Source organism: Mus pahari, chromosome 12 (genome assembly GCF_900095145.1).
Source record: "Mus pahari chromosome 12, PAHARI_EIJ_v1.1, whole genome shotgun sequence".
NCBI classification, from domain to species: domain Eukaryota; kingdom Metazoa; phylum Chordata; class Mammalia; order Rodentia; family Muridae; genus Mus; species Mus pahari.
In genome coordinates this window covers 38319926-38346106 of record NC_034601.1, presented here as the reverse complement: position 1 = coordinate 38346106, position 26181 = coordinate 38319926, and the positions used below count along the sequence as shown (strand labels likewise).

The following is a 26181-nucleotide window of genomic DNA, read 5'->3' as shown; positions in this document are numbered from 1 at the left end:
AGAGAGAGAGAGAGAGAGAGAGAGAGAGAGAGAGAGAGAGAGAGAGAGAGAGAGAGCCGCAGGCACCCGCCTTTTAACGGTCAGTTCTGACATTCTGACTGAACATGTCCCAATTGTCCAAAGAGAACAAAAACATTTTCATCTCCCCACTGTGAACATTTTTGTTATGAGAAAAAGGCTGCTTTAAGAAATAGGAAGGCATTTAAGGTGAAGGGCAGCTGAGCTGGCCAGCGGAACCTTCTGGTTTTTAACTCTCCCTGTGCTGGCCCGACAGTAGGTTGAGGGCTGAAACATAGCAGTGTGTGAGGCTGTGGAGGTTGTTGGCTCTTCCCAAACTAGACCATATTGTTTGTGCAGAGAAATATGCATTAAAACATATGGATGCGCTGTTAGGTATTAAGCCTGTTAAATGCATGGGAATGAGGCAGATCGGTGGTGTTGGATGTATACAGTTCACACTCCTTCGCACATATTGCACACATACAGTGGCAGCAGTGCTTTCTGCAACATATGGAAAAATAAATATTTTATCCATGTGAGCTCTTATCAGTCTCCAGGGTCTGTTGAGAGGTGAGTGCGCTCTTCCATCTTTCTCCCTCTCTCCTCCAGTTCTCTCCTCCCACTGGGCTCCCACCCTCCGCTGCAGAGTATCATGCTTTCCACTAATCAGCCTGGCTGGAGAGGAAAGAATTAGTCAGAACCTCCCTTTGATAAATAATTACGCAGTCGTTAGATCAAGATAATTTAGATCAGTGATGCCTTTCTTGGCCTTCCTGGAGTCGGAACCATTTCCCTACTTACTCTGCTGCTTAACTGTAGAGTGTCTGCGGACAAACGGACGGACGGAGAGGGAAAAAGTAAAAAGCCACCGACACTCCCACCTAGGGAGGGGATTTAGGACAACTGAGCTCCACTAGCTAGCAGCCTTGTGCCCAAGGCAGGTTATTCTGCACCTTTGAGCCCTTATCTTCCCTATCTGTAAAGTGGGAACAGCGATGCCTTCCAGCTGTGGGCTGTGACTAAGAATAAAGGAGATGAGCCAGGTTGTGTTTAGCACAGTGCTGGTCCAGAAGCAAGTCCTGGAGAATGGGGCTTTTTGAAAAACATTAGTCCTGTGGTGTTCATGCTAGCTTTATAAGTAAGACACCATCATCTTAGTAGTAACTTGAATATATGGGTCAGGGGCCGACTGCCATCAGTGGAGAAGGAATGTTAACTGCCCCCTTTTGTTCACATGCATGTCATTGCTATAGCTGTGTGGAGAGTTCCTTGGAGCTGAGGGTCAAGCAAACTGCGGCGGGCCACGAGCCTGAACACTGTGGCTATTCATGGATACCACCTACAGGACTCTGGCTTATCATGCCTTCTTACCATTCAGCCTTTCAAGACATGCCCCAGTATTCTCACATTAGTTTAAAATGTTTTCATGATTAAAGCATTTTATTATCTCAATCTTTCCCCCCTTTCTTCTTGGCAGGGCTGGCTGATTTGAAATATTTTTTCAGTGTCTTTCCTCCCTCACAATAGTCAGGATCCTGGCAGGAAATAAATGGCACATATAAAGGTTTTAACTGAAGGGAGTTGAATGGAGGGGACCATGTCTGAGGTGTGGGTGAGACGAAGGGATGCTCAAGGCACGGTGTAGCACTGGACATGGGAGAGAGACAACAGAGAGTTGTTGATCTCTTCTTTGAATCAGTTAAACTGGAAGGCAAGAGCGGTACCTTCTCTGAAGGAGCAGGGTGGCCCTAGGGCGGGGTCTTACAGTCTGACTTGGAGAGTGTGGGCACTGGAGTCCCGAGAGGTCTCTGGGTCATGCATTAGAACAGGGAATGGGAGATGGGGTGGCAAGATTCATCAGCGTACCTACTGCTTCCCTTTCGCATTTGCATTTCCTTCACCCTGTTCCTCTCAATTATACTTTCTGGAAGGAAAAAGCAAAATAAAATCAGATCAGTCCTCTGTTAGCTTCCACGAACCTATTTTGTCTGTTTGCCATTTATAGAGCCAGCAAACTGAGTAAGTGGGGCTTTGTTTGTGTTCTTTGCTACACGTTGCAGTGCCCAGAATAGTGACACCCACTGAGCGCTCAGTACATCTCAGTGGACTGAGTAGACATACTCATCTCTGCCGTGCCAGACCCTATATATACACCATCTCATTTAATTATCACAACAGTGAGTGTCAGTAGGCAGGCCTGAGCATGTGTGCAGGTAATGTGTTCAAATCAGCACTGCTTCACCATTACCTTCTAAACAGTGAGAACAGGTATAGAGCACAGGAAGGACACACTGCTTCAAAGTTCATACGTTTATATTTTCCCACCTTAGGAATTAGGTCTTTTTTGTGTATAAGGAAACAGTTTCTGAACAGCAGAGACTATTGGGTTGTAACTCAGTCTGCCCTGTCTCTGCAGCTCAGGAGAAGATGAAATATTTTTCTGTGACAATAACATGTGACTGTAGATTTCCTTGCAATTTCCAAGCAAGATCAGACCCCAGTTCTTAGGTCTGAGTTCTCTGCAGCACAAGATTATAGGAGCTGCGAAGAATACTCACACCTTGGTGTCACTCTGTACCCTGGCAGGACTGTGGTGCTGAAGGAAAATTCAGACGGGGCACTATTCAGATGTGAGAAGTGTGTACTTCTTGTACTTGAGTGTAAGGACAAACTATGCAAGTAAGTTCTCTGTGTGATTACACACTGAAGAAGCAATGTATGGTCTTCTCTCATGTCATCAATCCCTAGTCCTCAATGCCCTTCACTCCGCAACTTGGCTAGCAAGGCCTGTCCATCACCTACATACTAGCTATCATCAATTACCATCCAGGAGACCAAACACATTACAGGTAAAAAGACGCAAAACAAAATTCTAGCTTCATTTCTTTGGTTTTGAGGTATATTAGAACAACTAAAGACATAGGTACTAAGGATGTAAAAGTCCTACCTGGCACTTAAGAAGATTATTAGCTTCCCATGTTTAGTGTTTTCCAGTAACAGAGACTTCAGTAAAAACAAAACAAAACAAAACAAAAAACCATCATCCCATTACATGCCTCATACTGTACAGAAAAACTTGTAAGTACAATTAAAATGAGATTTCATGCATACTTTTTTACATCAATGGCTTCTAAACAATTCAAATCCTTAGCCTTTCTTAGTATAAAAAAAAGCATATATTCATCTATTAGTTTCAATATAGTTAATACATTTTCATTATTTTCCTGTGGATAGTGAATCTCCTGTCCTATCTTATTTCTGCACACTTTCCTGTGAAGGCTATATTTAAACATAAATGCCCAGTGTACAAGGAACCCAGTCAGCTACACAGAGCCATGCATCCAGAGGGCAGAGCGGAGATGGCAGGATAGGCTAGAAATATGGTAGAAGGGGCCAGAGTTCCAAAGGCAAGCCTTGGCTCCTTATACTTGCAGGGAGGCAATAGCGTGGTATGCATTCCAGTGATCATGTAGGTTTGACCAGGGTGACATGAAATGACAAAAAAGCATGAGACTGTAGATTAGCAAATGATGAGCTATATATACACAGGAAGAGTAGCCACAACCATCATGGGAAGAGGCAACAGGACCAAGCAGAACAGCTTTACTTCCTGCCGGGTATGCAGAGACACAACACAGGAGATGGGCGGGGCAGAGCGCTACCCAGGTATGCATGCAATGAGTGCTGGTAGCTGGACTCTGCTGCAGAGTTTGGGACTGGCCACTTTGCTGAACCAAAGAGATGAAGCTATGTGAAATTTTACCCACTGTTACAATTGTGTGGTTTATCACCACCACTACCACCACTACCACCATCCCTTAAACAAAGTAAACGAGTTCACTAGAGGTATAATGTACTTACAGTAGTTTCCAGATAATTGGTGTCACTCTTCAGGTAAATCACTCCAAGGCTTGGGCCTAGTGCAGATGTTCATTGGGGCAGGGAACAGAGAGTGGCTGCATCTAGCATAAACAAACAACAAAACAAACAAGGTCATTAGCTGAGTAGGACATGACTATTGCATGTTTTGTTCATTTATTTCACAGTGTTTTCAGAGAGATGAGCTAAGGAACACAACTGCAGCTGGGTCTGCATCTTTGCTCCAGAAGTTGGCAAGGCAGAGAAGGGGCTTTGTCCCCACAGTGTTTCTGCTGACTCCTGAGATGGTCTGAGACAGCAGAGCCCCCCAGCAGTGCAAACGGAGTGGCTTTGGGAAGCAGAGAGGGGATTAGAATGGAAAGACTGGCGGGTATCATCATTCTGTGATGTTTTCCATGTACTAGTTGGTTGCTAGTTGACACAAATTATACCAATTTGCAGCACATATAATGTTAGCACAATGTTTTGAGATTTGTGTTCATTGTGGGATCGACAAATCAAGCTAATTAGCATATCTATAACCTCACATATTTATGTTTTGTGGTGATAATAATTACTTTAAAAAAAATTTTTTTATTTTATTTCCTAGGGCGGGCAAACTGTAAATCTCAGCAGCTGCCTGGAGGAAGAGAAGGGAGAAAGGAAGGAGAAAAAAAATCTTTACACTTATTGGTCTTGTCTTGAATAAAATTTTTGTTTAGACTGGAAAAATGTCTAAATGAAATTTTGCATTCCATGAACAACATCCCTCTAGCCTACGTTAGCCACCATTTTACTCTCTGCTTCTGAGCGCTGCACTTTTTCTGGATTCCATGTATAAGACAGCACATGCCATATTTATCTTTCTGTGCCTGGCTTATTGTACCTAATGGTTTTCTAGGTTCACTCACGCTGTATAATGACAAGCTTGCCTTCTTTTTCAAGGCTGAATAGTACTCCGCAGTGCCGATGTGCATCACCGTTCTGGTATGTTTAATTCCCTTCTGTTTCTGCCTCTCTAATGCTCAGCCATTGCTTCTCCTGAAGACAGCCACTTAGCTGGTTTGAATTCTTGCCTTCTCTCTATTCCCTTCGGAAGAACAGAAGATTCTCCCTTTCTTATCTTCTAACCCCAGGAGGACAGCCCTAGAAAGCACAGATTATGACCTGTGTCAGGGGCCACCAGTTCACTGGTTCTTCCTCACCCCATTTCTGTCCTCTGGGTCCTGCTCAGGGTCTACTTTGCCCCTGAAACTTACCCAGCTTTGTGATGGGAGCACTATCTTGACTGTCTCCCTTTCTCCTGTCTGCTCTTCTGTCTCCTGCACTGGCTGGTTTTCCTTCTCCCCTTCCCTTGATAGATAAGTTCTTTAACATTCTCACTGCAGGCTTTGTCTAAAAACTGTGTGCAGACCTTAGCAAACACGTTCTCAGAGAGTCTCCATTGCTCTCTCCAGCTCTTGCTTTCTGCAGTGCACCAGACCTATACTGTGTGCTAGGCCAGTGACCAGTGCACTCACCATCTGTTCGCCCAGTGTGCACACTGTGTCTAGTAGACCCTTGGGAAAGATGAGCAAATCAGGGTCTCTAATGCTGCGGAACGTGCTTCACCACTGAATAGTACCAGACTCTTTTAAATTAGAAGGTAAAGCTAGGCCTTGCTCTCTTTCCTCAGAACCTGTTGCTTTCCCGGAGTTTTCACTTCCTCACTCTTGCTGCCATTTCTACTCTGGGCCTTGTCTGTAGCTGAGCCATTATAGTGATCTCTATCCTGATGTTTTTGCCTTCCCATATGGAATCAGCCACCAACCCTGTAGTTCTTCCTCTGGCCAGCTTTCTTGAATCTATTGGCTCTACCACCTGCTCCCAGAACACCTGAGACCATCTCCTGACTGCCTCTACTCTTGGTAGTTTCTCTCCACTTTACCAACACTAAACCTTTCTACTATTGTTATGTCATTGTTCTAAAATGCCAGCCTAAGTGTAACACTCCTTTGAGCAACAACTCCTTGTGGACTGTTACAAGGTAGCCCCAATCCAATTTTTGATTCTTCTCCCTATAGTTCATTCTATACATGAGCAAAGCCTCATTCTTCCATACATGTTTATAGTACGTTCCTCTCTTTCTAGTGTCAATATATAACTTCTTTAAGAGCCACTAAACGCTGCCTCATTTAGGAAGCATTTCTCAAAGGGAAATAAATGCCCTTGAGTCCTCAAGCACTGATATGCAGGATCCCTTGGCACATTTTCCCAACTCCAGTCACCACTTGTACCATTTGTCTCCCTACTTCCAGAAAGCAGAGACAAACCCTAGGGTGCTTCAGAGGCAACCTTTCTCGCCGTCCCTCTCTTGCCCCCCCCCCCCATAAGGCAAGTCACAGAAACAAGGGACTCTTTTCTGCAAAGTAGGAGATAGAAATTAGAACCCGCATCTCTAAAAGCAGATTGTGAAGCGTAAAGATACTGTTCTATTCTCCCTGTGCCTTTCCATGTAGGAAAAGGCTACAAATGTTCTGACATACCTTCTTTGGAAGAGAAGATCTTAAGACCCCAGGTTAAGAAATGGTCCTGTTCATACCCAGATAGAAGGAATGCTGTACAGAGAGGCCAGCAAGAATCTGAACAGACAGGACTTGCTGGGTTTCTGTGCTCAGTCTACTACCATTGGGTCATACTCCTTTTGACCAATCATATTTCCACACAGCTGTCCATTGTCCAGTCAGCTTAAACACTGACAGTAACCCTGTATCCTGGGTCTTCATCCTGAAATCTCTAGTGTCAGGAACTGTAGTCTAATGCATCTCTTGGACTTTTCTCTTATGACTGTCTTTGGCTACAGAGGTGTTGGCAGAATCAGGAGCACACCTCTTTTCCTGCCTCCATAGTACCATGTTTTGCATAAGCAAGGCCTACCATATGGATGTGTGCTCAGCTGAGGTTGGCTGAGTGGAATTCCAAAGGGATAAAGAACCTTGCTTAGAAGTCATAGAAACTGAGGATGAATTGACAGGACTCTGAAGCTCATCTACTCCACTGTCCTTGTGCTCAGACGGGATTAAGGGAGCCGACTTGCTCAAGGTCCTATCCTTGTTAGTAACAAAGCAAGGACAACTGATAGGGAAGGTCTTGTATCTTTATATATGTCAGTACCTGCTGAATAGCAATGAGGCTACCAGAGCACCAAGAGCAATGATCAGACTAGAGAGACAGGGAGGGTTTGGGTGTATACTATGTTTCAAAAATAACAAACTTGTTTCACTTATTAGCTTCAACAGACTGAGAGAATAAATAACACTTTATGTTTTGATATGCCTTAAAATGGCAGTGGATCATAACAGCAAAGAAGCAGCTTTTCTAACATTACCAGCAGTAACAATTGTGACAATACTGAAAAATACTGCTGGATTGATAAACCAAGACTGAAGGTTGGAATGAGGCTCCTTACGCTTGAAAAGGCCACAGCTTCAGCTATGGCTCCTCGCAGAACCAGGCTACATCAATACTGCAGTTAAATTCATCATAGCCATTTGACAGTCTTGCTACATTAACGCTTCTTTTCCCAGCAAGCTTGCTCACTTTCTGTGTTCTGGGCAAACTTAAATTTGCACTTGTTTTTCTCCTTATTTAATGATTTACTCATAGAAATGTGTAGGTGGCTGCCCCGAGCCTCTTCTCATTATTATTATTATTATTATTTTTGCCTTGCTTTTTTCCAGAGATGGAAGAGGTATTATTTGTTCCATTTCTCCTCTGACCTCAAACAGATTCATCTTTTCTTAGTCCTAAATGAAAAGCTAAAACAAAACAAATGAACAAAGAAATAACCCAAACCAAACGAAAACTAAAACCAAAACAACTGTCTTGGGATAGTGGTGTTTATCATAGCAAATAAAACAGACCTTCCAGAGCCTGTCATTCATTTATTATTGGTCAGGACGGCTTCCTCTTAAATATCAGTCTACAGTACAAAAGGCTCCATCAACTCATTGCTACCCAGCAGAGAAAGAAGATAGTAATATTTATTAAAAGTTTTGACTGGTATGGTGGAGGGGGGCTATGCATTGAACCGTTTACCTCAGCCACATAACCAGCAAAACTGGGTCCACAAGGTGTTCGTTGTTCTTTCTAACCCGCCATATGGCTAGAGATTATTAACTCTTCGTCCCACTGAACTTTTTAATCTTCTGGCCACTATATTAAGATAATAAAGAAAATCACTGATCAATATTCTCCCACATTGCAGTGAACAGTTACCTGGCAATATACAGATACCCTCTATGTAATTAGGTAACTGTACATGTTCAGCACACATAATAGTTTACTAAAAGTGTGAAATTTGTAATTAAACAGAGCCATAATCTTCCTGTCCTTTAATCAAAGCCTTCTCCTTCACATCCTGCTGCTATAATCTTCCAGCTTTTTTGGCAGACTATCTTCTAACCCTATTTCCTTATTTCCCCTCTCAGGTACCTGCATACACCTGAGGGTCTACTAATCAGAGCTACTGCATGGTCTGTCATGTTTTATTGCTTAAAGGATAGTTATACTCTTAAAAAAACGACTCAGTGAAAATGACCTCACGGGGTTTCATATTTATTCCCTTTTAATGACTTCCGTATCCAGTGTACTAAGTTTTTAAGTTAAAAGGTAATTTTTAAAGGGCTGCTTGTGCCACAAATTCTACTTAGTATCTGGAAATTCATCTGTTCTCGCTGCCTCTTATATCAGCACTATAATAAAGAGTCTGCTCTTAGAACCCAGCAAGGTTCATGATGGTGTCAGATGCAGAACAGACAGAGGGTCACTTCTCTTCCACCTGTAGCTTTGATGGTGTCTCTGTACACCTACCTGCCTTGGAAGCCAGTTGAGCTGAGCTGCTAAGGAACGCAATGCCATGTGTCACATGAGGAACTGTCGGCGGAAGTCTGACTTCAGTGTGGCCTCTGCTACTCACTCCTCAGAGATCACCAAGTCAGTATAAAATGGGAGGTGCTTTGGGGTAAAAGCTCACATAAAAGGCACCGTGAAAGCAAGAACAGCTATTTATGGATGTTGACATTTTATCAGGGACCACAGATTCGCATATATGAAAATATTCTCATTTAACCTTTTCAGCTATGTTGATTACTGTGTCCAGTGTACAGAGGAGGAACTCAGAGAACTTGTGAAAAGTCCGTGATTAGAAAGCTTGAGGACAGTGAAGACAGAATTCAAATGTAGATGATCTTCTGTATTCTTGCCACTATAAAACAATTCTCACAATGTACAGGTGCATTAGTGCCTCTTGCCATGGTCCCACAGGGAGTCATTTCCTTGAGAGTCCAGAGTCACAGGGGAAGAACTGGCCTTGAAATTGTTAATATGCATAGTTCATTCGTAATTCCTTTCTAATTGAAGATGGGAATGTCTTATATCAGTCTCAAGTTTCTTCTTCTTCTTCTTCTTCTTCTTCTTCTTCTTCTTCTTCTTCTTCTTCTTCTTCTTCTTCTTCTTCTTCTTCTTCTTCTTCTTCTTCTTCTNTTCTTCTTCTTCTTCTTCTTCTTCTTCTTCTTCTTCTTCTTCTTCTTCTTCTTCTTCTTCTTCTCCTCCTCCTCCTCCTCCTCCTCCTCCTCGTCCTCTTCTTCCCCCCCCTCTCTCCCTCTCTCTCTCTGTAGAACATGATTTTAATATTTTCAACTGTTAATATTCAACAGACCAGTCTCAAGTTCTAACCAGCACTCAAATCACTGGTATTTCTGAATCAGTATGTCTAGGTGGAGTCTGCAGTTCTGCATTTTGGTAAGTTCCCAGGTGATACTGATACTATAGGTCTGGGTACCATTCATCTTACATCTGACATTCTCTTTTCTAATAGGGGTTTGTTTTCGGAGGGGCAGTTCAGCTGAATAACATGGCTTCTGATTCTGGGCCAGCTATCAGACATCAGAATTCCAGGAGTTTCTGACATGGAGTATGTTGTGAACAACAAAAAACTATTATTTCTAGATTTCCAATAACTCCCCTCAACTTCTGTAACCTAAGAATGATAATGTCTCAAACATGCCACGGTCCCATTTTTACATTATTGTTATTTTTAACAATAATTATCTGGTAATAAATAACACCTTTCCTCTGAGAAATTCAATGAGCTTTACTAACCTTAATTGTCTAACAGCAATTCCCAGGTGTAGAAAAAGCTGTCTTGAAGATCACAGTAAATTTAAAATTGTTCCACTTCCCTCATTTCTTCACTCTAAGTGAATCATCGAGTCAGTGTGTGTGGGGGTGTTACTGACTACCCAAGACCCTCTGGCTCATACGCTGAGGTGCAGAAGAGTTCACAGCACAGGGGCAAACGCAAGAGCAGAAAGAGCCAGTAGCGAGGTAACTGTGGGAATAGAGCACGTGTGCGTGTGTGCGTGTGTGTGTGTACGTGTGTACGTGTGTGTGCATGCATGTCTGTGTGTGTGTGTGTGTGTGTGTGTGTGTGTGTGTGTGTGTGTATACACAAGAGCGGGGTGGGGGGAGTCAGAGAGAGAATTCAAAGAGAACTCAAAGGAGTAAGACTAAGAGAAGGGAAAGAAAATTCTAGAGCTGTCTGGGTGACCTTAGGCGAATCATCTGGCTTCTCAGTGGATCACCTTTTCCATTTGTAAAAGGAAGGGATGAGTTTTATGATTTTAAGGTCCCTTAAAATTGTAGTAGCCTCCTGAGAAGTAAACTGTGGGAATTACGGAGCTCATCAACCTGGGAAGCCACTAACCATGTTAAAGAAATCTATTTGACTTTTAACTTTTTAACTAATTACCTGAAACAAATTCCCTAGTCGATATCACTAATCCCAGCTGATGAAAACTGGCGAGAAACCATTAAAACAAGAAAGGCACGAGAGGCAGCATGGCCAGACAGGCTGATCAGGGACGCGGCTTCAGCCTTTCCATGCTGGGAGAACCGTTTCCAGTTTTAAAATGTATCTTGTTAATTAACCACCAGTTAATACTCATGTCCAGGAGAAATACCTCTGATGGCTCAAAGACCCCTGGGATGGTCCTGCCACAGAGAGTGGAAGCGTAGTGCAACTGTTTGTCACAGTAAGTCTATGTTAATGTTCTCCATAGAGACCCCTGATTCCTTTTTGACAATTCACAAACTCTGTTAATAAGAACTGTATATCCCCTAAAGCCTTAGTGTTTCAGGTAGTTGATTCTTATTTAAATTAAGAGAATTGGGGATCAGGTGATAAATATATGGTGGTGACAGGACACCCCTTCTTACCCACCCTGAGTCAATCCAAACGGACACCTTCCTGTCCAGAAAGCCTGCCACAGGCCCTGGTTATGAGGTCTCTTTAAATTCTGAAATACACATCCCTCTGGTACATGATTTATGGACCAGAATGTTTTCTGGTATGTCAGTTTTTTATACTTTGTCTCTTGCATTATAATTTCTGTACTAACCATTTTTTGGTTTACTGGGGGGTGGGGGAAGGGGAAAGATATGAAGACACATCCCAGTAGCTTTGTCCCTGATAACACACTCTGAGAGAATTTTACTTTCTTTTTTCTGTCCCCTCACCTCAGTGACAATTTTGGCTACCCCTAACTAAATGCTTAGTGCATGGTAAGTGGATGTTTCATTTCTTTCATTGTTTAACTTCATGTCTTCACTCTTCAAAGGTATTGTGTTCCTATTTTACATACAGACAAGGCAGCAGAGATCCTTTAGGAAAGATACAGTTATTTGTCATAGGCTATGAAGCAGGAATGGAGCAATGTAGGATGGAACATCAGGTTTTTGTCACACTGCCCTGAGGTGTGGCCTATAGCAGCTTGTAATGGAGTTTTGTCCTTGGTAGCCTTTGGGTTTCCTGTCTGTCTCCACTTTTATAGGGTTTCCATTTAATGTTTTCACTGATGAATCCAGATGACCACGAGTTGCTCAGTGCTGTCCCTGGTGGAATTAAGGCCCTCTATCTGCTCCCATCTTGGCCTCCAAACCTGCTTGTTGTTTCCATGTGCAAACCTTGGTGTATTTTACCAATTCTGCTCATTCTGCTTTCTTTCTCAGTTGATAAACATAGCTCCTATGCAGCTGCCCTGCAGTGTGCTAAGTTTATGGAATCTAATCTCCTTTAATCACCTCTGATTTTCATTACTCAAGACAGAACCATTCTTTCTTGTTCCCTCCATACTTGATTCTTGCTTTAGACATTCTCCTATCCAGTCCTCCCTATTGTGTCAGCTGGATTCATCTCTGAAACTTCTCTGCAGTTAGTGGTCCGTTCATTGTCAACAGCACTGATCATTACAACATGGTATGATTTTCAACTCTGGACCTTCAACTCCTTTAAGGTGGTATGCCTCAGAGTGAGGTTACAGGACACTAGTACCTTAAAAAGCATCATAAGAAAAAAAGAGGTGGGGGAGGGGGGAGAACCCTGGTTCGAGTCCCAGCACCCACAAGTCAAATCATAGCCTTTTGGGGCTCTAGTCCCAGGGGACCCAACACTCGCCCCTGACCTCTCCTGGCACCAGGCACACATATGTGTGCAGAAACGCATGGCAAACAAAGCTCCCACACACACATAAATTATTGTTTTTGGTTGAGAGCCTAGCCTTTAACAGCTGAGCCATCTCTCCAGCCCTTAACTATTGTTTTTAATAAAAAGTTGGGCCAGTGTGATGGCTCAGTGTGTGAAGGCCATTTTCGTTAAGCCTGAGAATGATCCTGGGGACCTATGAGTTAGAAGCACTGAACAGACCACTCCCACAAGCATGAATTCCATGGGTGCTTGCCCTGTCTCCACCCAGCCCCCCATCCTGCACAAGGACATGCAAAATAAATACTTAAAAAGAAATCTTAATTTTTTTGGTTAAATAAATTTAGGAAGCCTTACATGCTTTGCCCAAGCTTACTGGATTAATGGAACATCATTTTACCTAAGAAAATGCCAGAGGACGATCAAGGAAAAGCTGGCTTGTTTGTTTTGTTTTTGCCTATGATGAAAGCCACTGAATGTCTATAAAATAAGATTTTTCTGTTAATACTCCATTTAGTATTACCAAGTTAACTTTTAGGGGTCAGAAAGATAAATACAGTTGTATCCCTAAGCCTTTAAACAGACTGTTTTCAAAGTTACAGGATGCCATCTTCGTTGCCTTTCACTGATACCTAAACTTTCTTCCCATTCAAGGCCCATAGGAAGGGAAATATTCCTTATGAAACTCTGTTGGGAACAAAGCTTTGGGTGATGTTGACCTCTGACACTGGCTTAGCATTTAGAGAAATAGTTACTCTTTACTGCCTGCTCTATGTATCACTGGGAGTGTGTCACAGTCCTCTAGGGAATAGAGATCTAGTAGTCTATAGAAATATCAACGTCTACTGCAGGCCTTTGCACACAGTAAGATGTTCTAACCATGTTATTGGTTACTATAGTAATTAGAGGTCTAATAATTTAACTCTGATTTCTGCAGGGGACCATTTAGGATGGTAAAGGTTCAGGTAGAATGTATCATCCATTGTTGAAAAACCCACCATCCACTATTATTGTTGTCATCTCAGCAAATGCCACCACCACGTGTCTCTAAGGCTTTTCAATAAGACTAAACCGAGAAAAGCAAAGGCTGCCCTGTTCTTATCTATAAGCAAAACTGCTCAGTTTTTACCAAACAGAGAGAAAGATAAAAGAATAAAGAACACCAAACAGTCCATGAAGGGAAGTCCTGGAACACGCTTTTGTCAAGGAAAATTGTTATTAATGACCATTAAATCACAGTAGTCTGATGAAAATGAAAGACATCACCGGGGCATGCAGCAAATTTCTAGAATTCTCTGCCACCTTTCACCCATATCCCAGCCTCTATCTCCAGTCATTCTGGAGACACATTGTGTTGTGTAAGCTAAGGCAGGCCTGGCAGCTGCTTGGACAACACAAAGCCCCCAAACAGTGAGGTCCATCTTCCCCATAAAACTGGTTACTACACCAGCACAGAAAGCCCAGGGCAGGTTTTCTCAGGCCAGTGCATAACAACCAGATATCAAAGGGCTTTGAGTTCTGCAGATTAGATGCTATCTGAAGTAGAGACTTAGTGTATTTCCTAATAGTGAGTTTGTACTAAGACTGGGGCTAGAAGTATAGTCTCTGGATGCATGAACAGGAGGTTTTACTGTGTGCAGGAAGAGTACAGCTTTCTTCCTTAAAACCTCGGGAACAGAAGACTTTGGTATCTTAGCAGAAAAGAAAATGCTCATGACTTGTGGTCTGTGAAGTAGTTCACTGCTGTCCTTGATTAAAGACGTGGTATACAGAGAATATAATTAAAACTCTTTTATATAAAATGAGAATGCTTACTTAAACATTTTACCTTGAAAGGTAAGGAACATGTGTACTAGCAGAGATTTTGTATAGTCCATAGTTAATAGTCCTAAGAATGTATCAAGATATTGATCATTACTAGTAATCAATACAAGTATTTTTAAAAATGAAATTTTATCACAGGGGATATTGACTTGATGAAACTAAATGGCTAGACATTTCTCTGTCGCTCCTACACTCAGAGCTGTCCTTCTGGGTGGTTTACACATTTGAGAGAGAGTGAAGGGCAGTGGCCTTCCTGTGGGGTACGTTAACTGGGGCAGGACAGCTAATTTCTGAGTCATGCAAGCCTTCTAGTCAAGGACCAGTTTCTTTTTGTAGCAGAAGTAGCTTGTCTCCAGGTTCTAGGGGAAGCCTAAGCTTCCACGTCTTTCTGGGATGTCACCGGGAGGGACAGGGAGACACTGCCGGGGTATTGCTACTGCATGGGGAGAGTTTCATTACCAGTGAGTTTCCGTCATGATTCACACAGATGGGACCTGTGGGACTGGGGTAGGAGAGGGGGAGGGAGGGAAGCTTCTGAGCTGCCTGCTGAGTGAGTAGTACAGTGTGGTCTAAAAGTTTTCAGGAGAAAATGCTTTTTGTTTTTAAATTTTTAATTTCTCCTCAAAAAATGTCCCGGTTACCACCAAACTTTGTAGCGGCAAAGAACCAGATCCGCATATTCTCTCTGCACCTGACAGGAGCTGCATGTCCCTGGTCAGGTCCCCAACTTTGCCAGCTGCAAATCTTTTTCTATAGATAAAATCACGGCCACCACCACTGTTAAGCACTAAGGTCATTTTCACCTGAGAAGTCGTGGTTGAGATTCACTGCCTGTCCAACTCAGCTGGGAGGCTGATGTGCAAATCTTTGGCTACTGTGGAGCTGGTTTGGTCTGAAGGGCCCAGAGAAGGGTCGTGATCTGGGTGAGAGCGGACAGCCAAGTCCGAGTCTGCTGGAGTTTGGGGAAAAGCTGTACTACAGGGGTAGCGGCTCGACTACCATCCCACCCTTTGTTCTCTGGACAAGCTGGAAACATCACCAGAGGGGAGGTTCTGAGAGTGGGCTATCCTAACACTCAAGCCCTTAAGTTTTCTAAACAGATCACAGCGACTTCTGTGCCTAGCATAGGTGCAGGCCCTATTCCTTGCCAGGTGGGGAGACCCTAGGGAGGGAGCTCCGATGTCGCAGCTCCCGAAGCCTACTTTTTTCCTGTGTCTAGCTCCAGACACATGAATTTATCTGGCAGTCCCAGGAGACAGAACAGACCCAGAATTAGTAGGAGCCTCCTTTCCTGATAACCTAAGTGCCCTGATTGAAAGGCAGAGGGTATTGGGAGAGGGGCTGCAGTGAGTCGGCATTGATTTCTCCAGCCTTTGTCTGCGTCTGGTTTCTGTCTCGTTCGGAGGTGGTTACTGTTACTACAAGCAGCATGAATCATGTCTCTGTTAAAAAACAGAGCTTCAATTGTCTTACATAACCCCTGGTAACTGAACATCTAATAATAGCAAGCCATTTCCAGGTAGGGATCTGTCTACCTCCCAGACACACACATGCACATAGGCACACATACTCTCAACTCCTCACAGTGGGACAGACAGGAGGGGGCAAAAGGAGAAAGAGAAGGGTCCAATTGATTTTTTTTCCTTTTTTGCAATTTACTGAACAACCATGCATCGTGGGATAACTGATATGTTTAACGGAGCGTGTTTAAGGAAATGCAGGAAACAAGTATTTATCTTAAAAGTATTTGAAACAGCCAAGTGCTCCAAACACACCAAGCACATATATTCTCTTTCCTAGTGTACAGAAATGTCAAACCCAAAGGACAAAGGAGGCAGTTATATCACTGGATTGGCTGCTAGCACGCACTGGTTAAATTGGAGTTTCAGAGGACTTTTTTCTCATCTCCTTTATGTTTCACTAGAGTATATTCCAAAGTTTCTTGGCTCTGTTTATTGCATGAATTTCCAGGGAGTAAAAAGCAACTGAAAACATGGCTTCAGTGTTTCCCCATGCAGGCCATGTAGCATCACACAGTGTCCCTGAACTACTCTCTTTGTGTTGGGGGGAGAGTTGCATTTATGGATTTTCACTTCTCTCCTGAGCATATCTTCTGTTTGGCTATAAGCTATGAGGACTTTTCACACATGGCTTCCTCCCAGCCACCTGTTAAGACGATTACCCAAAATCCCAGGGATAGGAAGGAAAGACTGAAGAAAGACTAGGGTAGGACTTAGAAAAATTGCAAAGGTAAAGTGTGTGTGTGTGTTTATGTATGTATGTTTCATCTGTAAGTGGTACCCACATACAAAAGCCAGAAAAGGATATCTGGCCTGTTCTTGTGTCACTATCTCTGTCTTATTTCTTTGAGAAAGGATTTCTCGCTGAACCAGAACCTCACTGTTCTGGTAAGACTGCGCCGTTAGTGGACGCCCGGGATCTGCCTGGCTCTTACTTCCCACTGCTGGGATTACAGGAGCATGCAGTCACGTCCAGCATTTTATGTGGGTACTGGGGATTTGAACTCCAGATCTCATGATTGCAAAGCAAGCAATCTTACTCAGTGAGCCATCTCCCCAGCCCCCAAAGATAATTTTTTCTTTAAATCACTCATTTGATTGAAGATCAAATGGGGTCTTGATAGCGAGTTAAAATATTTATGAGAAAAAATATTACAAAGATATCTATGTCTGTATTTCTTCACCAACTCACATTTCCCTCTTGTGGGAAATCATTGCCAGGACATACTTTTAAAGCTTGCATCCCTAGGAGCCAATACCCCCAGATATCATGGAGGACTTTACAGAAATTACAGACACAGAGAGGTTACATCCTGCCACTCATTTGGGGTAGGACCTTTGATTGTTCTGTAATGTGAAACAGTGGATTAGGTAAGCTAAACAACATCCTCTGAGGACTACTGCCTGGCTCTTCCCTGTGCTCCTCAGTTGCATAGGCTACAAAAAGCCACAATGAGACAGACTACCAGTCACAGTAGTGTGTGTTTCTTGCAAATGGGATAAACTTTGCTTACTTCCTTTAAGGAGTGATTCCAATCCATAAAAGTAAGAAACACATTAGATTGGAGAAGAAAACACGAAGAAAAAAAATAGGAGGGAGGAGAAGATGTCTATTATTGTTACCTGAACATCTGGGTAGAATTGGCAAAAAAAAAAAAAAAAAAAAAAATCTCGATCAGTATTCTCTGGTGGTTTTGCTACATGCCATATGGATATTAAAGGAAATGAGTCCTGTTTTTTTTTTTTCTCCCCTTACAAATATCCAAATGCAGAGCAGTGGGAGGGATCTTGACCACTGAGTCACCCTGCATCACAGCAGGATCACTGTGGTGGGATGCAGCTGTTGGGACTAGACTCTTCTGTTTATTTCATATGCTTTGTGAATTAAATTATTCTTAAAATTGGTATTCTGGTGGACTAAATGTTTTAATAAAAACAGCCCTGAGACACCACAATTTTCTTCACAAAAGGCTATTCCCTCTAACTGCTGTGACTATTGCCAAATGGTTCATACTTAGGGAAGAGCAGAGTTTTGCTTCTCCTCTTGGCTTCAAAAACCAGGCTCACTCCATGCCTGTGTGAGGTGACTATACTTACCTGAAATTTTAGGGCACTATGTCAGCCAGTTCTTTCACAGTGGTGAGTTTGGCATCTGAGCAAGGACTTGATGGGCCACATGCATTTGCAGTGTAAAAATGGATTATTATGTTTCTTTGCATTGCAACAGTAAGAGTATTTCTGGCTCATTGCTGACAAGTAGATCATAATAACCATATGTGGGCAACAAACCACACGGCATCCTATCAGAAGCTTGGAGCTAATATCTTCAAGTGATTCAAAGGCTTTTTTTAACCACTTTTTTTCTGCCCCCTTTTATTGAATGTCTGTTGTCAGTGGTGGACTCTTTATCCATGCAAGGGAGCCTAGCTATGCCAGACACTCACCGTGCTCTTTCTCCTTTACATGGGACAAAACAACCCCGCACTAAGTCCAGCTGTTTTGGAGGCTGACAAGCAATCCATTTGTGGTAACTGGTCTGATGACAGGAACCGGGGAAATTGACGGTAGTGGGAATTCCTTCCTTACAAAGGCACAGCAATTTAAACACATCCTAGGCACAGCTCACACAGGGCAAAGGAACAACTCTGACCATACTGTTTATTCCTCCCAGCAAGTGTCTGGAGCCCTAGAGATGAATCTGAAAGGTCTAATATCGTCCAAGCCAGTTCTACAGGTATTTCAGCAGTCATCCAAAAAGAAGATGGAGGTGTCCATCTGGAAAGCTTAACTGTATTTGTGAAATAATTAGGATACATCTGAGAGGCTATCTTAGCTATTAGATTCATTTAAGGAACCCAGCAATTAATTATTATAAAATAAATGTCTCCAAAGCAATTAATTGAGAAGCCAGTAGGTAATCAAGATATAAAAAAGCAGTGTTGCTGGAAGAAGAAAAGTTAGAATTATCTAAAACCAAGACAGAGGAACTGAAGAAAATCTATGGAGTGGTTTGACTAAGTGCTACCTATGTGTCTCAGAAGAGTTTTGGATCCCTATCCATGTCTCTACTGTTGTAGGCCACAGGCAAGGAATGCAACGCATAGTCCTCCATGTAGCAGAGGAGTGCTAGGTGGGCTGGCTCTAAGGAGTCCATCCAGCCATAGTGTTTGATGGTGCTACATAAATAAGAGATGGAGAGGCAATTCCTCTTCTTACTCAGATAAACATTGCTTTCTTCTGATCAGGGTCTGTGTACCTCGCATGACTTGTTGGGTTTTCCACCTTAAGAATTCACATAGCAAAGAGCAAGGTGATCTATTTTTATCTGTCCAAGGGAAAAGACAAGTACTAGCTCTGCCTTTCTTTGCCTGTCAATGTCCCCTTCACATCAGACTGATGCCTAAGATGAAAACAACCGTTCTGGTACTCAGGAGTTTATTTTCTCACAAAGCTCCGCCCTGCTCACACAAGCTTATCTGATTGGACTATTTATGTCTTGGCTATTTCCCCTCCATCTAACTTGGTTAGAGAAATCCACAGTAAGCATAAATCTGCAAAAGCAAAAACAAACAAACAGGACAAGGAAGCTCTGAAGAATTTACTCTAGCTAAGGCAGTGTAGTAAAACTTTCTACGCTGGGTGCAGGAAGCTTTACAGAGACACTTTAGCTGGAGTGCAGCTAAAACAGGAAAATATATGTATTTAATATATTTCAGAGACAAATGAAACATACCCAGGAGGGTTTCCTGTGTTGTGATCTTTTGCTACAGATTGGTCTTATAGTCTGGAATGCAGACGTGGATATTTCTCCCAATAGCTCTCAGGCCAATGCACCCTCAAAGCCAAGCAGGTCTGGAGCTTGCAGAGCCAGCCTTGCAGAGACAAAAGCACCACACAGAAAGCACAGTGCCTAGGGTTTCTATCCTATCCTGACTATGCACTCTGGTTACCCATGACTCCCTCCTTTCCACTTCTGCTCTATTCACTTGCTGGTTCATTCCCTTCACCTGGAATGCCCTCGGTCTGTGTCTCTTTTACTTCTGAAACCCTCTGGACATGGACTGTAAGCTTCATGTCTAGGAATCTGCTTAGGCTGACCCAACTTGGGACCCAGTGATAATTTTCTTGGCTAGCACGTGGCAGCTAGTTACTGTAATGACTAGAGTCCCTGAGACCACACTCCAAGGAAGTGTTCTGAGACCACCAGAAACATTGTCAAAGGTTGTGCAAGCTTCATGAAAGGGAAAGAATATGCAAGCTTTAACAACAGACTCAATAGAGAAGATACGGTATCTAAGAGAAAAGCCTTACCCTTAAGGGATTCAGTAAAACAGTAATTCTCAATGTCTAAAAGGGAGGAGCTAAAATATTTGGTACAGAAACAAACGGTGTCATGAAGTTTTGCTCTGCTGACTATAGAGGTAAATTAAGATTTTAAGAGGGGAAAATATGGAGTACAGCTAAAACAGGAAAATATATGTATTTAATATATAAATAGGCAAATATATATGCATATATTTGTGTGTGTGTGTATGTACATATGTATGTATATATATTCATCACTGTCCCTCTCAGTCTGACCCACCCTTCATACATCATACGAACTCCGACAATGCCCAAGTGAAGGGCTGTAATATATCTCGGAAGGAGAGCCTGGAATAAAGCTGAGAAACACTGACTGTTACTATATATGTATGCGACTTTATTTATGTGTGTATTTATATATCAATATATACAAACATATACATTTGTATGATGTTTGGCAACCTCACTCATGGTATTACTGTGAAGTAGGCATGTGCTAAACATAATTAGCCCATTAAACAGATGGTAGGTCTCTGGCATCTCTCACCATATTCTAAAATGGTGGAGCTATGAGCTGAAGAGAGTGTGTGCTTTGATATGCAGCTAGCTGCAAATCCCTGTGAATTGCTACTTTCCTAAAGACAATCTGGGTAGGCTGCATTTGGCTGAGAAATGGGGATAGTTTGAGAAGCTTTAAAAATATACAGAGGGACAACTTTCCACATTCATTCAGATATAGCATCTTCATTTTTACTTACTAGAGGCATTTTATTTTTTGAAAAACAGCTTTTGATCTTAACTCATCTGTGTTCCAAGTAAACTTCCAAATTGCTGAGCAGATAAATAACAATAACAACAACAACAACAACAACACAACAACCCCAACAAACGCGTGCCAATTTTAAATGATGGATTAATAAAATAAAAAATAAATGAAAAAAAAAAAGTACGAAGAAAGTACACTGTTGGAAACAACGATGTTGGAAATAGGTTTGTGTTTGTGACCAACACAAGGTATTCACTGTGACCTGATGATCCACCATGTGCTGGACGTTTATCTGGTTGAAGGTTGAATACCATATGGTTATGGCGTTGCCGTTCCACTGCTCAGCTAACCCCAGAGACCATGAAAGTAAATATCCTAGCCCCTTTCCTTGTTAGTTAAACAGGACCTGGTAGAAATACAAGGGTTACTATTCAAAAATTCAAAAATGTATTTGAACTGGCTTCAAGAAGACACGAAACATCAATACATCTGCAGAGTAGAGCTTGCAGTTGACTGTTCTTTACCATCTGGTCTCAAGAACATTGTCTGCTTGGCAAGTTGCATAAGCAAAGAACAAACACACAAACAACTCCCCGTACCATGCTTCTGGTCAGTTACAATGACTCATTAACGAAGCAAAGCTGCTGGAAATGAGCAAGCACGCCTCCCTCTGCCTTCCTCCAGAGGACAGCACACGCTATCTACCTCAGGTCAGAGACCTGGACTGAGAACAAGCCACTCAGGAGTAAACAGCCTCGCAAGGTGTCCACGCTGAGTAACTTTGGCTAGCTTGTTTTCCAGCACCACACAAAACCATCTCTGCATTTTCCAAATTGAAAAAAAAAAAAAGCTAAATAAATATAAGTGGTGTATGTATAAAATGCTCCACCTAAGTATAAAGGACAGAGATGATGAGCACTGATACACACACTAAATGTTATACTACAGAGGCCCTCAGAGGCTCCAGCTCCTGCTGGACTACACTGGTACAGTCTTGGATGCTTTATGATGAAGGGTTATCCTTGTGAACGCTCGTCATTCCTGCTGGTCAGAGACAGGTTTTTCCTATTTCTTTGGAGAATCACCCTCTCCTCCATAGTTCAACCTCGCTGCCACAGACAGAACTATGTGTAGTGGACTCTCCACTGCCAAAGCCACATGCCATTGCTCTCAGTTCCCCAGAACCATCTCCTCCCAATGTTCTATGCTAAGTGTATTCTCTAACCGGCTTTGGACTAGAAAAATCAGATACACGAGGCCTATAGAGATAATACTACTTTTGAATGTAGGGTTTGTTGGAGACTTGGTGGAGTCCATTTGGGCACTTGAAGGTCCTTGTTTATTCTGATTTACGGGTGTAAGTCAGAGGTGTACACTGTCAGAATTGGATTGTGAGGAATTGGAATGTAACACAGTTTAATAATTGTGTGCTTCTATTGAGGGGCTATTTTCAGTGGGCTTGACCAGAAACTCATCATTAACTACTTTATTTGGTAGGTATCTGATCCTTCAGTTCAGTCCCTTGTTTTCCCCAGACAGCTGACTCACATAAGGCCAAGGAGAAGTAAGCGTGCTTTTGTTGGATCAGGTGAGAGAGTCAGGAGGGACTGGCTTCATCAGGGAAGCAGAAGCAGGAAAGGATGGAGGAGCCATGGTAGAAAGCATTTCTGGGTTTCCAGTGTTTCCTGAGGCTTTGCACAGGACACTGGCCTATCTGACAAACCTAAAGAGACTAAGAAGCTATTATAAGAAATATTCAGTGGTGTATCATCTGACCATCTTCTAGTTCCTTGAAGGGTCATTAGCATAATTTATAATCTGTGATAGGTAGAATAGGGATAGTATTGAAATTTACCTTCTGCTATCTCTGGAAATAGGATTTGTAAGCAAATTAGTAATGTCAGTTCATGTGGGGAGGATGGATCCTCATCTAGCCAACAGCTATCAGGCTTGCTAGTTGTAATCTTTATTTTGAAGTCAGTGCTCAAGAGGTTCACTTGTTAACACTCTCAACATTTCAAACTACATAGATATAACAGAATTCATACTTTCTGCTAAATCAGGTCAGGTGTCCCTTTCCCAGTTTGTTCAAATTGGTGATTTCACCTACATCTTTGTATGTTTAAGTTTTGTTAATAGAATATACTAAGTTCTGTGGATTACTTTAAAATAAGCAGAGTTTGCAAGAAGCTGTCAACTTTAGAGTAGCCAAAGCTACTGCGGACTGAAGCAGGACCCTGGGCTGACACTGATCCACCAGTGTCTCACAACCTGGCAATCCACAGCATCTGAAGACATGGTGAGTGGGTTCTGAAATCCACGAAGGGAATCTTGTCTTGTCTTCATAAAATCACAAGAGGTCATTCTTTTCTCTCTCTCTCTCTCTCTCTCTCTCTCTCTCTCTCTCTCTCTCTCTTTCTCTCACAGGATGGTGGTGGGTGTAGGTGGGTTTTGGAACAACTGAAGGACTGTTTTAAATTCCACAGAGGACTAACGATTGAGTAATTCTCTCACATCTCTGTTTGCACTTTCCCAGTCTGGTGGCATTGATCTGTGTCTCATAAGTAGCCATTTCCTTTGTTGGTCACAAATCAATGCTACAGAACAAACCTGCCAGCACCCCCCCACACACACACACACAACTCTCCTGCAGGTTAAAAACAAAGCACGGTTTACAGTTTTCCTTTTCAAAAGATTAATTTCATTGGTTGGTAATATATGAAAGGAAGACAGAGCACCGGTGTTCATAGTCCTTGGGGAGAGGAGCCCCTCCCTGGCCTGACTGTGTTTCTTTCACACTGCCTGGAGCAGCTCTAACTGGGAGAGCAGAACTCACCCTCCACCCTGCGCCCCTGGTGTGCTCTGTTAACCCAATTAAGGCCCTCGCCTTCATACATCACCCAGCAGCCTGGAGCAGCACGCTGTGATGTCATACTCAGATATGATTTCTTGACAGAGAAAAAAACTAAACGGCAGAAGAGGCCGAGTGTATTATGTTTTTATTCAAATCTTCTAAGAGGGGCAAAGAGGAGGTCTGTTTTTCTTGTAGTTTCCCCCGAGAGAAACAGAATACACATTTTCTCATGTGAATGGGAAAACTCAGTTTTGAAGATACCCTGGTGCTAGGACCACAAGTGGATAAGCATAAATAAAGAAGCATAAGAAAGCACGGCCTTCAAACAGACTTCTCTTGCCCACACAGCTACAGGTGGAAGGCAAGCAGGCACGATTTAATATGCCCAGATTAAAAGACCAATTTTCTCTCCTCTTTTTTTCTTTGTAAAAATAGCCAGTCGATTTTGGCCTAGCTATTTCTGACTACACGAGGCCCATTTTAATACATCACTGATTAAATGGTATGTGCCTGGCTGAAGGCACTACAGCAGGGACAAACAGAAGGACACCAGTGACCAATGCTGTCTGGCACTCTGGGAAGGCCACAGCTACCCCTTGCTGTCCAGTGGACTGTTGGGAACACACGTTAGGCTCAAACTGACTGACGTAATTCTGAGAGGCTGAACCCTGGAATTGATTTAATTTTTTAATCCTGGCATTAAGAACTGAGGGGCAGGGAGGGTTGACTTTTGTTTTTAAACATGAATGGGGAAAGTCCGATGTTCTAAAACCCACTGGCATCTGACATGAAGATGGTACTCTGCAACAGCCTCCCTAAGTGGTACAAAGAGGCAGATTTCCAAAAGATATGGAGGCTCAGGTAGCTTAGAGACCTTGTGAAGTGAAACTACACTGAAAAACAAGACAAAACATCCCAAAGTATACAGGACTTGTTTATGGGCATCTCCAAGAAAAATGTATCTCTAGAAATTCTGATAACTATGAGAAAGTACACTTGATAGCCATAAGAAAGGCTCATCTTAATTATCTGATGCCCTGGAAGCAAGCCTGGGAGCAACTCTCTCCAGCCATGCTTAGAAGATCCAGTTTCCACAGACATCCACAGAATGGAGAAACGCCCCAGTCCACCCGACAGAGCGGGTCTAGTCAGCAGTGTATGCCAGGACTCGGGACCTGGGTCTGAGACTCCTCGGACTCCATTTTCAAAGCATGCCTAATTTTCCCCTCTCATTTACAGCTTCCTCTCTCCCTTCTCCTCTCTCCCATTATCATTTACTTAATTTGTATCCTGGCCTTAATGGGACCCGAACTGTATCCAGAGGTGCTATTAAGATAAGAAATTTCAGGAAGAAAGATTTAATGAGGGGCTTAGGAGTTTCTGGAAGAGAAATAGGAAATTGTTTAGTGAGAAACGAGGAAAACTAAGAACATTAACTATCCGAATGAGAACAGTGGCTGCAGAAGAAAAGCGTTGGAGAGACACAGATGGTCTGCATTCTCCGGAACAAAAACAAACAGGAAGTAACGGGGCCAGAGCCCCCTCTCCCCTTCATTCCTCCCGCCAGCCAGCGTCAGTTAGAGGGGAAAAAACCCAAACCAGAATATGTTCACATCAAAAAGTTTCCCTTCAAACACTGGAAAGTGACTAAAGTAAAAGAAACAAGAGATAACGGCTTCTAGCCTGCAAATGCCAAGGGGACAGTGCATTCCAGGGGCGGAGGAGGAATAGATTACACACGCACAGTGTGGAGAAATTCAGGATTCTGAGCTCACTAGAGTAAAGTACAGCAGACAGGTGATACATTAGAGGCACAGGGGACAGGAGAGGGTTTGCAGTCAGCTCTCCTTCCTCTGTGTGTGTGTGTGTGTGTGTGTGTGTGTGTGTTGGATGAGGGTGTTGTGGAAAGTGGTTGCTTTGAGTACAAGGGAGACTGGAGAGGCCGTGGGGGAGTGGAGAATAGAGGTTATTTGAGGGTACATTGAATTAGCTAGGGTTTTCGTTGGAGTAATAAAAAGTTCTTAAGACATGGAGCTAACTGACTAAAATGCAGCTGGGGTGCATGGCTAGTTCCCAGGTTAAGGGCTCATGTGTCCCCACATGTCAGCATTGAAATACTGCCTAGAGCACAAGAACATACATGTACAATCTGTAAAATCGGGCTGTCAGGCCGTGAGGAGGAGGTGCGTGGTGTGCCAGTATCCTCCTTTCTCATGCCCTGGAAGAGACAGGAGGACGCTCTGACAGGTTAATCACCGGTCCAACTGCAGACTCACGAGCCACCCCACAGAGATAAACCACCTGGGTCGCCTAAGACTCCAGGCAGCAATGAGGACAGTTTTCATGTTCCCAAACTAATTGGACAGTAAGGGGTGTCTGTAAGAATAAAAGAGGTTGGGAATGGAGGATGGAAATAAAAGGGGGAAAAAGTGTCCTTGTTCAAAGTTTTAAATTACAGGCTCAGTAAAAAAACTGGCATTCCACCACATCCGGTCTAGTTACCAAATGGAAAAATAGGGTCATTAACATGTTT

At 42.8% G+C, this 26181-nt stretch overlaps 1 protein-coding gene across 33 annotated transcripts in view; it reads right to left on the bottom strand.

The window, feature by feature from the left end:
• Zbtb20 (zinc finger and BTB domain containing 20) overlaps positions 1–26181 on the bottom strand; it is a 726359-nt gene that overhangs the window by 50696 nt on the left and 649482 nt on the right. For 25 of the 33 annotated variants that reach the window (XM_029544669.1, XM_029544691.1, XM_029544687.1 and 22 more), the window contains 2 exons: positions 3862–3962; positions 1867–1924 (listed from right to left, as the gene is read on the bottom strand). In XM_029544669.1, coding sequence (XP_029400529.1) covers positions 1867–1892 — 26 coding nt within the window. In that variant the 5' untranslated portion in view covers positions 1893–1924; positions 3862–3962. Of the gene's footprint in view, positions 1–1866; positions 1925–2947; positions 3037–3861; positions 3963–8709; positions 8731–26181 lie in introns of those variants that run through there. The other 8 variants (XM_029544690.1, XM_029544694.1, XM_029544693.1 and 5 more) reach the window with 3 other exon arrangements.